The sequence below is a fragment of the Psammomys obesus genome, unplaced genomic scaffold (assembly GCF_907164565.1).
Source record: "Psammomys obesus unplaced genomic scaffold, mPsaObe1.curated_primary_1811, whole genome shotgun sequence".
NCBI lineage: Eukaryota > Metazoa > Chordata > Mammalia > Rodentia > Muridae > Psammomys > Psammomys obesus.
In genome coordinates, this window is record NW_026594377.1 from 491,682 (window position 1) to 504,883 (window position 13,202).

General features: G+C 57.3%; 1 protein-coding gene across 1 annotated transcript; it reads right to left on the bottom strand.

Annotated features, from left to right (window-relative positions):
- Positions 1-245: 245 nt before the first annotated feature.
- Positions 246-2,009, bottom strand: Jund (JunD proto-oncogene, AP-1 transcription factor subunit). Its single transcript, XM_055618858.1, has one exon. The coding sequence runs from the start codon at positions 1,858-1,860 to the stop codon at positions 835-837; it is 1,026 nt and encodes a 341-aa protein (XP_055474833.1). The 5' UTR covers positions 1,861-2,009; the 3' UTR covers positions 246-834.
- Between the last annotated feature and the right edge of the window lie 11,193 nt (positions 2,010-13,202).

Below are 13,202 nucleotides of genomic sequence, written 5' to 3' on the forward strand. Positions count from 1 at the left end.
GTAAAGTCGCACAGGTTAGGCAGGAGCCCAGAGTCCGGGTGCTACCTGGACCAGAGCGGACGGCGTGCGCCTAGGTGGCGCTCGCTGCGCAGATGTGAAGTCCCCGCCCGCGCCCACGCCGCGTTCCCTCCCCGCCTGGAAGGGGGTGGGGGATGGAAGGGGCCAGAAGAGGGAGGGGGATGGGAGCGGGCCAGGCCCCGCCCACCCCGGCCCCGGCGGGGTAAGAAGGAGGCGGACAGCCAAGCTGGCGTAACGAAGACTTTACTGAAAACACAAAACCGGCGAACCAAGGATTACGGAACAGGAATGTGGACTCATAGCAAAACAAAACCAAACAAAAAGAGAGGGATGGTGTCGGGAGAGCGAGAGGAGGGGGAGGGGAAGAGGAGGAGTTTTTTCTTCTTCCCGTTTCTTTAAAAAACCAACACAAGGAAACACACACGCAACACGCAACCAACGTTTGTTCCCGAGTAGAAACATAAATAGGGCGGAATCGGACACTCCCGTTCTCTCTTCCAAAAGGCAAAAAAAAAAAAAAAAAAAAAAAAAGAAAGAAAGAAAGAAAGAAAAAGAAAAGAGAAAAAAGGCAGAGCGTGAGGCTGCGCGCCCCTGAAGTCCCTCCTCGGCCATACAAAGGGGCTGCCGGGGCGGGCTTGTGCAACACGCGCGGGGCTAAAGGAACAGGGGCGGCGCGAGGGCGGGGGTCGTGCGCTCGGGGTCCCCACCCGGAGTTAAGGGGGGTCCGGCTTGTCGAGTCTGGGGGCACCGAGTCTCAAAAGAGTCCGGGGCGCCCCCCCACCGCAGCGAGTCCGCGCATGCGCCCCGCGCTCGGGCTCAGTACGCGGGGACCTGGTGCTGGGGCAGCAGCTGGCAGCCGCTGTTGACGTGGCTGAGGACTTTCTGTTTGAGCTGCGCCACCTGCTCGCGCAGCAGGCTGGCGGTGGACGCCAGCTCGGTGTTCTGGCTTTTGAGGGTCTTGACTTTCTCCTCCAGGCGCGAGATCCGCTCCAGCTTGCGCTTGCGGCACTTGGAAGCGGCTATGCGGTTGCGCAGCCTCTTGCGCTCCGCCTTGATGCGTTCCTGCGTGTCCATGTCGATGGGCGACAGCGGAGGGCTATCGCCGAAGCTCGGCACGTCCGGCACGGTCTGCGGCTCGTCCTTGAGCGCGGCCAGGCGCGGCGGATGAGGAGGTGGCGGCGGCCCGAGCGCGCCCGGGGGCGGCGGGAAGGGCACTGGCTCCGCGGCGAAGGCCACGGTGGCCGCGCCCCCGGGGGGCCCGGCGCCACCCGCGAAGCTGCTCAGGTTGGCGTAGACCGGGGTCTCGGTGGCCCCGGGGGTGGCCGCCAGGTCTCCGGGCGCGGGGGGCGCGGGGGCCCCTGAGGTGGCCGCGGTGGCCGCGCCCAGCTGGCTCTGCTTGTGCAGGTCCTCCAGCGCCTTGACGAAACCCTCGGCGAACTCCTGCTCTTCGCTGGCCGCCACCTTCGGGTAGAGGAACTGCGTACTGGTCGGGGTGGTGGTCACCAGCCCGTTGGACTGGATGATCAGCCTTTCCAGCTCCGGCGACGCGAGTTTGAGCAGCCCAAGATCCGGCGAAGCCAGCAGCCCGTCGGGGGCGCCGTCGGGGCGCAGCGCGGAAGGTGCAGTGGCTGAGCCGGGCTTCAATCCCGCCGCTCCCTGCTCCGCCAGGCTGAGCGTCAGCGCGTCTTTCTTCAGCATGCTGCTCGTCGGGGGCGCCCCGGGAAACGCGCGGCCCGAGGGCGCGAAGCCTCCGCCGCCGGGGGGCCCAGAAGCGCCGGCGACGCTCGACGAACCCGCAGCCAGGCCGCTCAGCGCCTCCTCGCCGTAGAAGGGCGTTTCCATCCCCGCCTCCCCCGCCGCGCTCGGGCCCGGGGCGGGGGGAGTGGCCGCGGCCTCCCCGGGGGGGCCCGTGCGCCCCCCAGTCCGCTGCCCGTACTGCCCGGCTCCGCCGCCGGCCGCTCTGTCCCGCGCCGCCCGCGCGCACCCTTATAGCCTCGGCCCCCGCGATGAGCTCACCGCCCCCGCTCCCCATTGGTCCGAGGTGACGTCGTAGATTTGCATAAAAGGGCGGGGTCTGGACGCCCTCGCTTGGTGGTGGCTGCGGCCGCTGTTGCCAGGGGCGACGCTCGCTACATGGCACAACAACGCGCTGCACTGTGGGTTGACGTCATGGGGGTGGGGCTGAACGCGGCCTTGCCGGGTCACACGCCCGCCGAGGAGTGCGGGGCAGTCTCGATCTGTTGGTCTGCCTCTCTCTGCCCCCTTTTCTCCTCTGTCTGCTTCTCCTCTCTCTCTCCTCCCTCTCTCTTGCTCTCCTCTTTCTACTTCTCTGTTTAGCTCTCTCTTCCCAGTATATCCTAGACCCGCTCTTATCCGTGTGTCTGTCCCCCTCAGCCATTTCTGTGGCGTGATGGGCCGGGCCTCCCAAGCCCACGCCCTCGTTGGAGGCCCGCCCCGACACGCCCATCCGTGGCCACGCCCCTCGTTGCTGGGCGTCAGCCAGGGCTGCTCCGACAGGGCTCCTCCTTGGCAGGTGCCGGGCAGAATGGGGGAGGGCAGAGGAGGGTCCCAGGGACAGTACCCAGAAGTTGCTGTCAGTTTCACAGGGTGGCGCAGAAGCCCAAAACCTGACTTCCTGCCCTTTCCGAAGGGTAGCTGTGGATGGGCTGTGCGGACTCCAGCCGGCCAGGGCTCCAGCTGTTGTGGGGTTGATCTCAGTGAACAACTGAGCTTTTTAAGTGTTTTGGGTTGTTTTAAGGTAGGAACTCATCCTGTGGCCTCGGTTAACCATGAACTCAACTTCAGTCCCCTGCCTCAGCTTCCCAAGTGTTCCAATACACTGATCCACTTCACCTCAGCCTGAAATTCCCGGCTTTGTTCTACGTGTTAGTGTGTGTCTGTCTGAATGTGAGTCTGGGTGTGTCTGTTTGTGTATATTTCTGTCTATTTGCATATGAGTGTCTGTGTGTCTGTGGAGGTCTGAGGACAGCTGGCAGTTGGCTCTCTTCCACCGTGTGACTGACTCTGCATGGCATTTCAGGTTGTCCGGCCTGCTGCAGGCACCTTTAGCCACTGAGCCAACCCCATGGCCCTGGTTGGGGATGGCTCTGGCCCAGGCTGACGCCCTGAACTCCCAGCCATCCTACCTCAGCCTCTTGGGTCCCAGGTGGCTAATGTATGTACTTAATGTGATCAAGTGCAGACACTTGGGTCCCACTGTCCTGACACACTGTACCCTAGCCGGCCAAGGACTCAGGGAAATCCCTCTGCCTCAGCTTGACAGCTGCTGGAATGGCAGGCAGAGTCACCTCATCCCAGCATGAGATTTGGGTCTTGGGTTGGCTGTTTGAGTTTTCTTTTGTGTTTTGAGAGAGGGCCTCCCTTTACAGGCCAGGCTGGCCTGGGATTTATAGAGATATGGACCTGCTGAGTGCTGGGGTTAAAGCCACCATGCAAAAGGTGACCCAGGCTGACTTCCAACTAGTGGCAATGGCATGAAAGTTTGAGGGTGAACTTGCGTTTTTTTGTTTTGAGACAATCTCCTGTAGCTCAGGCTAGATTTCAGAACTGATCCTCCTGCCTCCACCTCCTGAGTGGAGACAGGTATGTACCTCACACCTGTTTTACCTGAGCATTCCCCAATGATGGAACTGGGTGCCAAACCCCTGGACAGCCATGGTGGCTCAAGTTCTTACTCCTGACTGCCTGGGCCTGAGGTGGGTCCCAGGGTGGAGCTGGGGAGTAAGAATCCTGGCTGGTAATTACCCCCTTAATTAGTACATCGTGCCCGCCAGGCCTGATGGGCCGGGTTTGGCCTGCTGGAGAAGGCCGTGGGAGCAGTGGGAGGGACAGGTCCCAGCACACTCAAGGCAGGCCTCCTGCCACCCTCCCATGAACCCTATCTGACCCACGGACCACTGGAAACAGCTGGTTGCAGGTAGCGCTCCTTAGCCCCTCAAAGCCTTTGCTGAGGTGCCCGGTCCCATCCCCCACACACTAGCCTGGCACAGTTGTGGCCTCAGGGAGCCCCACACCCAGGTTTTATTCCCTTTTGTAGCCAAGGGATCATCCAGAAAGATGGAGTGGACTCCTCCCCGCACCACACACCAGGGTTTTGGGCTGCGAGGGCCAGATCCCAGCCTGGGCCCCCGCAGAGGGTTGAGGCAGCCTGCGCTGGCAGGCAGCCAGCAGGCCCGGGGCGCCAGGCCCGCCTCTCCCCGGGGCCGGTGCAGAGCTGGCGGAGGCGAGGGAGGCCCCGCCCTGACCTTGGGCCTTGGCCTTGGCGGCTGGGGGATGGTCTAGCGCTCCGGAGACCGTGCTCGCTTGAGCTGGTTGGAGACCTTTCTCTAGGCAGGCTTACAGACCAAATCGAGTTTGACCTCTGAGACTCGGATTCCAACGGAGAACATTCTGTAGTTACAGGGAGAATATGATAAAATAGTAAGACCTGATTATTTTGGTTTGTTTGTTTTTTGAGACAGGGTCTCTCTGTGTAGTCCTGGCTGTCCTGCAACTCACTCTGTAGACCAGGCTGGCCTCGAACTCAGAAATCTGCCTGCCTTTGCCTCCCGAGTGCTGAAATGAAAAGCGTGTGTCACCACCGCCTGGTTGGGCTAATTTCTTTTTCTTTTTCATTTCTGTGGGGGTAGAGCTTGCTGAGCGGCTCGAGAATAACCATAGCTGTCAAGTCTCTTCCTCCCGTGTGGACCCTGTGAAGGAAGTCAGACCCTCACCTCAGATTGGCGGCCGCAGAGCGACCTCATCACTCCATCAGTCATTGTTTGATTATTGTTTGGAGAAAATTAAACAGCCCGTCTTGGAGTGCCCTTAGCTTCTCGAAAATTTTTCTACCCAACCTTCAAAACCTCAGTAAGGGGAGGAGATCAGGAAGTCTCCGGGTGTTGGGTTGGCTGGAGTCCGGGCACTGGCAGTTACAGCGCCCACTCAGGACTGTTTTCACTTCTGTCTTCCCTGGGCAGTGTCTGGGGCAGTGACCAGCCCAGAGCGCCACAGCTGGACACTGAACCTGAAGTCTCCTGGGCCTGGGTTCAAGTCCCCAGGTTCTTGGGCCCTTCTGCAGGGCGAAGATAAATTTGACGTGTCTGCTGAGTTTTCAGGCAGAAAGCAATCATTGGCTTCATAAACCGGGAAGACCCGAAGGGGCCCCTGGGAGGGGCTGAGACAGGGGACTGCCCCTGGGGGCTTGGGGCTGAGCTTGCGGGCACCGTCCCCAGGTGGCAGGGCCCGGGAGGGGGGACACATTCCTGGGAGTCGGGTTACTGGGAAGACCGCTGCTTCCAGCCCCTCCCGGCTGCTGCTTCCGCCGGCGCCGGGCGCGACCGCAGGTGGTGGCACAGCCGCTCCGAGGGACCCACGTCCTGTTTTCTGGGTTGCCGCCAGCTCCCTCCAGCCTCATAAAACCTTTCTAAAATGAGGAAATGAAGAGCACCTTCAGCTTCCCCGCCGGCAAGTGTCTCCCACAAAAGTTTGTTGGTGACTGTCAGGAGTTAGCAGAAAGGACTCGCGCAGGGAGATAATCTTCCACACCAACCTGTGGCAGCACAGACGTGGGTTAAAGTGCACCTGCTGGGTACCCAGGCCCCAGTTAGGCTGAATTAGACCTGTCCACTTGTTTGATTCTGCTGTTTGGCCCATCCTATCCTCTCACAAGGCTTTGCGTGTGTAGGAGCAGTAGGCCATCTTGTCTCTAGGCTCTCTCACAGCAGATTTTCTTAAACACTACATTTATCCATCTATTGGATGTGTGAGTGTTTGGGCACAGCCCATTCGTGGGGGTCAGGGACAACTTGTGACAGCTGGTTGCTTCTGCCTTTTTATCATGTGGGTCCTGAGGCACGAGCTCAGTCTTGCTGCCATCTTGCCAGTCAGAAGGGAGCAACGCCTTCCTGAAGCCCTTTCTAAGCCAAGCGTGGGGCACTCCTGTCAACAGGAGTCAAGAGCCAGCCTCAGCTGGACAGTTTGAGGGCAGCTTGGGCTATGGGAGTTCCTGTTTCAAAAGACAACAAATGAAAAAAAAAAAAAAAATAGTGTTCTGTAGTAAGCCTTAAAAAAAAAAAATCTGTCTAGTCCTGGCTATCCTGGGACTCCCTCTGTAGACCAGACTGGCCTCCAGCTCTGCCTCTGCCTCCCAAGCGCTGGGATTAAAGCGTGCTCGCTCAGCTTTGCTGGCTCTCATTTTCAAAGCTTCCTCACTTTCTGTTTTGTATAGTACTCTTTGGGTCGCAGGGATGAGGCCAGTTCTTTTGCCATAAATAGGACTAGAAACACCATGATACCAGATACTGATACAGGACATGGGTTGCTGCCCTTAGGTCACCAGGGCTAGGCAGGGACCTCACCCAGGATATTCCGGACAGGGAGAGCCTGAGCCATCCAGAGCTACACAGGGCAGGCACTCAGTTACTGTCTGGGTGAGGCCTCCAGTGTGGTGACAGGCCCTGTGTGAGGAAGGAGTGGGCTGCCTTCTGGCACAGCACCTGTGGAAGTGCTGACCTACTTTTGGGGAGCAAGGTCTGTGGCTGAGGACCCCACCGGAAAGACGGACTTTCCACCTCTGCTTCTGCGTGAAGACCTAAAGATTGTCCCCACCCACGGTCCTGCGGGCCTGTGACAGACTTCCTGTGCTGTTGAGTGATCAGCACAGCACAGAAAGTTGTCTGAGAGGGCAGTGAGTGGAGGAAACTGAGGCAGCTGTACACACAGGCCTCATGCCTTTGAAGAACTGGGAGGTGAATCCCTCACCCCCACCAGGACAGACCTGAGTCACGATGGCTCGGGAGGAGGGGTAGAGAAGCAGGCTCTGTGGTAAACCTCAGGCCTATCATCTCAGAACTCTGAAAACAGAGCCCAGGAGTACGATCAAGGCCAAGCTGGGCTACAAACTAAAACCATGTTGGGGATGGTGGCTCACTCTTTTAATCCCAGCACTCTGAAGGCAGAGGCGGGGGATATCTGAGATGGAGTTCCAGGACAGCCAGGGCCACACAGAAAGGCCTGTCTCAAAAAACAAACAAGCATGAAGGAGCCCAGCATTGAGTAGAATGGGGACCCCGGGAACTTAGCGACCAATGAATGTGCTAGCCTCAGGGCAGGCGCAGGTGATTAAATTCAGAAAGGTAGGGGGATGGTGACACAGGTCAGGTGGGACCTCCACACCCCAGGGAAAACGAGGCACAGGGCTCCTGGCTCCCAGTCCTGGGCCATGACTGGCACTACCTGACTTAGGGTTTATTTGGGGAGCTTTTGGTGTGTTCAGAGAACAGATGCATTCTTACCCAAGTCTAAGTGTGGCTGCAGCTGAGCAGCCTGTGCCTCAGTTTCCCTTGCAGTAGCCCAGTCCAGAAAGTGGGAAGAGAGGGAGGCTGTAGGACCCTGCCTCTTCTGTGGCCACATCTCCCCAGCCCCAGACACTGCTAATTGAACCCAGCTCTGGGGGAAGGGCATTAAGGAGAAACGGTGGCCAGGAGAGCCGCACTGGGACGCACAGGCCAGAGGACCCTGGTCTGTGCAGTCAATCCAGCCCACTGGGGCTAGTGTGACCCAGATCCACAAGGGTCTGGCATGTGAACTCCTGACCCTGCCAACCGCAGCCTGCTCCCCTCTCTTCCTCCTCCTCCCTCCCTCCTCTGCCCCTCCTCTCCCCCGCTGTCCCCTCCTCCCTGCACTCTTTCTTTGTCCTCCTTTCCCGCCTTTCCTCAAAGCAGCCAATCCCTTACAGGTCATGGGCCTGCTTCGGGGAACTTGAGCAGCTTGGGCCCCTGCCTTAAGGTTCTAAGCCAGCAGGAGATGCCCGAGGCCCCTCAAGGCAGCCCTGCTGCTTGGCCTGCTGAGGACCCCAACAAGAACAGAGCTGCAGTGCACAGCCAGCCTAGTGTGGCCGGCTCCCCTGGGGCCTGCCCTTAGAGGCGCAGGAAGCCACAGGCACCCTTCTGCTTTCCCGAAGCTCTTTAGGACCAGCAAGGTGACTTGTACTTTCTGCCTTCATACTGCTAGAAAATACAAGCCATGCCGGGTGTTACCAAAATGTTACCAAAAATGCCAAACATGGCTCAAAGGCACCTGCTGCTCTGGCAGAGGACTCATAGCACCCACAAGGTGGGTCACAACCAGATATAACTCCTGGTCCAGGGGGTCTGAGGCCCATGACCTCAGCAGGCTCTGCACACATGCACAAACACACACACACACACACACACACACACACACACACAATTAAAGTAAGAAATTTTAAAAGAAGCCCAGCAATGATGGTATATGCCTTTAATCCCAGCACTTGGGAGGCAGAGGCAGGTGGATCTCTTGAGTTCCAGGCCAGCCTGGTCTACAGAGTGAATTCCAGGACAGCCAGAGCTGTACAGAAAAACCTTATCTTGAAAACCAAACAAAACAAAATCTTAAAACCAAACAAACCAAAACAAAACAAAATCTTAAAAGAATCCACAAAACAGAAGCAGACATCAAGAACATAAAAGACCCTGCCTGACAGCGACCTCGGATCCCAGCCCCTCCTGTTGTCCTCACCCCCCATGGGGACAGCCCCTCTGTGAAGTCCACCCCCAGATGGTTCAGGGCTCACTGAACTCCACAGAACATAAGGGAAGCACCACTGAGAATTTCCCACACAAGGTCCCCAAAGAAAGGGTACCCACAAAACTGGAGGCCTCTGTCCAAGCCATGTCCCTGCTTAAGGGTGCTGCAGGGGGGTGTGGGGGCGGAGCTTGCACGGGGCCACTCTCTTCTGACCATGGAAAGCTCCAAAGTTGTTCTTTACAAGGGCCCTTTGCAATGAGAGCACACACTGCATTTAATAAGGCCAAGACATTAGGGGACCTGAGAAGGCTAAGCACACACCAGGGCTGGCCAGAATGTGTCCACTTAGCCTGTACCAAGCTGAACAGAAGAAACTAGAAAATTAACCTTGTGGGGTCGGACTGACAGCCACTCTGCCTGGGGAGGAGGCTAACATGGTTCTCTTTATGTAGACCAGGCTGGGCCCAAACTCACAGAGATGACCCTGTCTCTGTCTCCCAAATGCTGAGTCTAAAGGCATGCACCACCACACCCAGCCTTCAGTTTAATTTTTTCAGTTAAAGAAAATTGAACTCCATTGTTTAGGCTGTATAGAATATCAAACAAAGATCTCATGGGACCAAAGAGAAATCTCAGAGCTGAGCTCAGGCTCTGTACATATGGATCTTCTAGGACTGAAGGCAGGAAGCAGAACAGATGTGCAAGTCAGCTGGCAAGAGTTGACCTACCCAACTCTCCAGTAAACATCGGCCCAGGCCTGCGAATCCTGTGGTCTAACCCAGGCTTTGGGATAACGGAAGGATCAGAGGGATCTGGGCTCCTTGTTTTCCATGTGCCCTGTGGTGAGATCAGGGCAGGCAGGGAAGGAGCCTGGCTGACAGAAAGGACCAAGCTCCTGTCCACAGCTTCTGCATGAGTTAGTGCACCAAGAGACAGCAGCAGCCACATCCCTGGGCCCAGAAAAGATGTGCACTGTGCCCCGGGGCAGAGGGAAGGCAGCATGTGACTCCATCACAGCCCTGTGGCACAGAGCCCCAGAGGGGAGTGTGTCAATGACATACAGGAGAGACAACGGGAAACCTAGGACGGAAAAGGCACCATCTCCTTGGATGTGAATAACACTGCTTCCTGACATCTCTCTTCTCAAAATCCTGAGAGCATCTTCCCGGTGGGACACAGAGGCTGAGATTCCCTCCATTGTTGCTGGGATCTGACCCCTGCGGAGATCGGAGAGGTGTCCTTTCTGATTGATCTGTAGGGGACTGGCTCTGATGAGCAAGGCTCCCAGGGAGGCCTGGGACCCGCCAAGAGGGACTGGGAAGAACCCAGTTGGCACTGGGCAGCCTGCCCCCAAGAGGCCTGACCACCTCACTGAGCAGCCTCCTGAAACTGAGGCTCGAGGTGCTGGGGGGGGGGTATGGATGAATGTAGTAGTGGGGTGAGAGCTTAGCTTCACCAAGGGTCCATGGTGAGACTCCTACGGCCTAGAGGGGCCCTCTCTGGAGGAGTTCTGACATTGGAGTTTACACAGCTCCAGCAAATGTTAAGGGAGACAGAGGCAGGAAGATTTCTGAGTTTAAGTTCAGCCCGGCTACAGAGTGAGTTCCAGGACAGCCACGGCTACACGGAGAAACCCTGTCTCAAAAGTCAAACCAACAAAATCCAGAGTTCTCTAAACATATGTTCAGAAAGTTCTGTTGTTAAATTAGCTCCCCTTTCTCAGGTAGCCCACAAGGAGGCTCTGGATAGAGTTAGCTAGGAGTCTTTAGAGACCTGGGGATCCAGGACCCCTCAACAGATCCCCCTACATTGACCACTGTCAAGATGTGATCCTCTCTTGGCTATGGTGGCTGTAAAATCGTAGTGGCCCTAGACACCCATATCAAAACACAGACCAGGAAGCCCCCACACCATAGTGAAGGGGAGGAGATTCCCTGCAGTGCCCCCTTCACGCTGCCCACACCTGTCCTGTGTGCACAGCCGCTGCCCACACCCCTCCTATGGAGCCTGTCAGAGGCCCAGAGGCTGGTCCAAACCCTTTCCCTACACATGCCCAGGTGCCCTGCAAATGTCACTGTGGGAAGCTGGGTGCCTTACTGGGACGGGGGCGGGGGCCCAGCGTTCCTTCCTATGTCGGTCTTCTGCCAGCTGAGCTCCTGAGCTGGGAAAAGGACCCTCCTTCGCCGAGAACCTCAGTGAGGGCCCACCAGCCTGCATGGCCTATTGCTAGCCCCTCCTGACAGCTGGACACTGAAGGACATAGGAATGGCTCAGGGGCACTGCCTGGCAGGGACAGTAGATGCCACGTTTATGCCCAGAACCAGCTCTCCAAGAACCCTGGCTGGAGCCCCAGTGATGGCTGCTCGGGTTTTCTTTCTTTCTTTCTTTCTTTCTTTCTTTCTTTCTTTCTTTCTTTCTCTTTTTTTCTTTCTTTCTTTCTTTCCTTTTCTATCTTCCTTTCTTTTTCTTCTTTTTTGTTTGTTTGTTTCTTTCTTTCTTTGGTTGGTTGTTTGGTTCACTCTGTAGCCCTGGCTTCCGGAATTCACAGAAATCCACCTGCCTCTGCCTTCTGAGTGCTGGGGTTAAAGGTGGACACCACCATGCCTAGCCCCAAAGAGGAACACTAGAGGAGGAAAGGCCTTGAACATGAGAAGTAGGTCCAGGGACCCTCAGAGCAGGAGTGGCTTCTATGAGAGGCTGTGGAGAGCCTCCGCTTTCACACCCCTTCAGCTTAGAATCAGCGAAGGGTTAACCCAGCCTTGGTTGGCAAGACCCAGGGAGACATCTGAAGGTTTTGCTGGCATCTTCACCAGCGACTGTAAGAGGCTGCATCTAAGCTCCTCCATCAGTAACTGAGCCCAGGAGGCCAGACCGAGGCAGAAGACTGAGAAATGTAAAAGAGCATATCTACTGCTACTGCCTGAGGAGATTGGCTGGGCCACTCCCTGAGAGGTGTCTGGCTGAGACAAGGACCTTCCCAGAAGGGCCGCCTCCTTCCAAGATGAAATTAGAATGACTACACATTCACTGACACTGAGGCCACTGAGGTCAGAGAATTGCCAGATCTGGGACAGCGGGGGTGAGTCTGAATGGTTCTGGGTGCTACTAACCAGCCGTGGGACCCTACAAGGCTCCTGAGGTTGGTGCTCCTTTGCCCGTGTGGGGAGCTATGTAGCAGACCACAGCAGGCTGTCCCCAGGAGCCTATCAGCATGACTGCCCAGGACAGGCCTGTTGACATCATGGCATACAGCAGGGCAAAGCATTCTGTGGTGACTTGACCAATGGGTCATGGGTAACTAGGTTCCTGTCCCTTCTTACTGTGTCCTCGGTGCCCGTTAGGTAGCCATGGAGTCCGCCTCAGATAACCTGTGCATGCCTGACTGCCCCGCGGCTCCTGTGGACCTGACTTTGCACGGCCCTCACCATCCCTCAAGAAGAATGACGCCTCTAGAACCTCGGGGAGCAGCCACTATGGAAAGTTGAGATCCCTGAGAGATTCGGACTGAAACAGTGGCCCCTCGGTTGCCCTGGAGCGTGCCCAACAGCAGGAGCCAAGGCCAGAGTGGAAGCAGGCTGTTGACCTGATACTCCAACCCCACTCCAGGTCAGCAGTGCCCAGCCCAGGACAAGTCCAAGAGCCTTCCCACCTGTGCATGCGTGTGGTGCCGGCATCACCGTGGACGTCCTGGCCCAAATGTCGGGGTCAGGGTGCCGCCCAATAATACCATCTTATGCCATGTTGTCCTACCAGGCCAGCCACCATGCCTGTCGGTGGCCACGGGAGGCCATGGGCCTCTCAGTGTCACAGGCTGTCAAGTTGGCCATGGGACAGTAATGGCTGACTACCAGCATGAGGGTTAGACACCAGGGAACACTGGGTGGAGTCTGACCTGTCCTGTCAGCCAGACAGAGTCCTGGACGGGGCATTTTCCTGCCAGCTCGGCTCCCCAGTCCAGTCCTGCCTCTTAAGGCTGGGGGCTGAGTGCTCCATCCGCACCAGCCATTTCACCAAAGACAAGAAAGGACCCGCAGGGTAGCCCCGAGGGCCCTAAATTCCATCACCACCAAAAGGAACCCCAGAACTTGGTGCCTTTGCATGTGTGAGTCCTGCCCTGACAGGGATAAGGGATTTCCTGGCAGAAAGCCTCAGTGTCCTCCACCCCCAAAACCTGCAAGGAAATGGCCAAGCCCCCACCAGTGGTCATGTGAGCAGCTGTCTGGTGGGGCCCTGAAGCCCCTGCTGGACACCTTGGTGGCGGACTGTAGTGACGCGGGCCTCCACTTCCCTTCTCTTCCACTGTGACATTCATACAGGCCGACATTCCCCAAGGCCCCTCCCACAGAAAGGCGGAGCTCTTAACTCCAAGGGGCTCATCTGACCCCACATTTAGTAGGTACCGTTGGAGCATCCTGGGGAGTCCCAAACTCACACAGAGCTCAACACCAAACAGTGTCGTTGTTGGAGACAGTTTGGTGCTGGCTGCCCTGTAAGGACATCAGCACACTGTGGTGTGGGCAGACGCCATCGCAGCCAGCAGCGGGCAGTCCACAGAGTGCAGGACACTGTCGAGCCCACCAGAAGGACGGCCGAGGCTTCGATTAGCCTTGGATAGAATTGTAGCTGAGCACAGT

Excerpts from the sequence above, each read along its gene's own strand:
- Jund (XM_055618858.1), bottom strand. The coding sequence starts at position 1,860 with ATGGAAACGCCCTTCTACGGCGAGGAGGCGCTGAGCGGCCTGGCTGCG.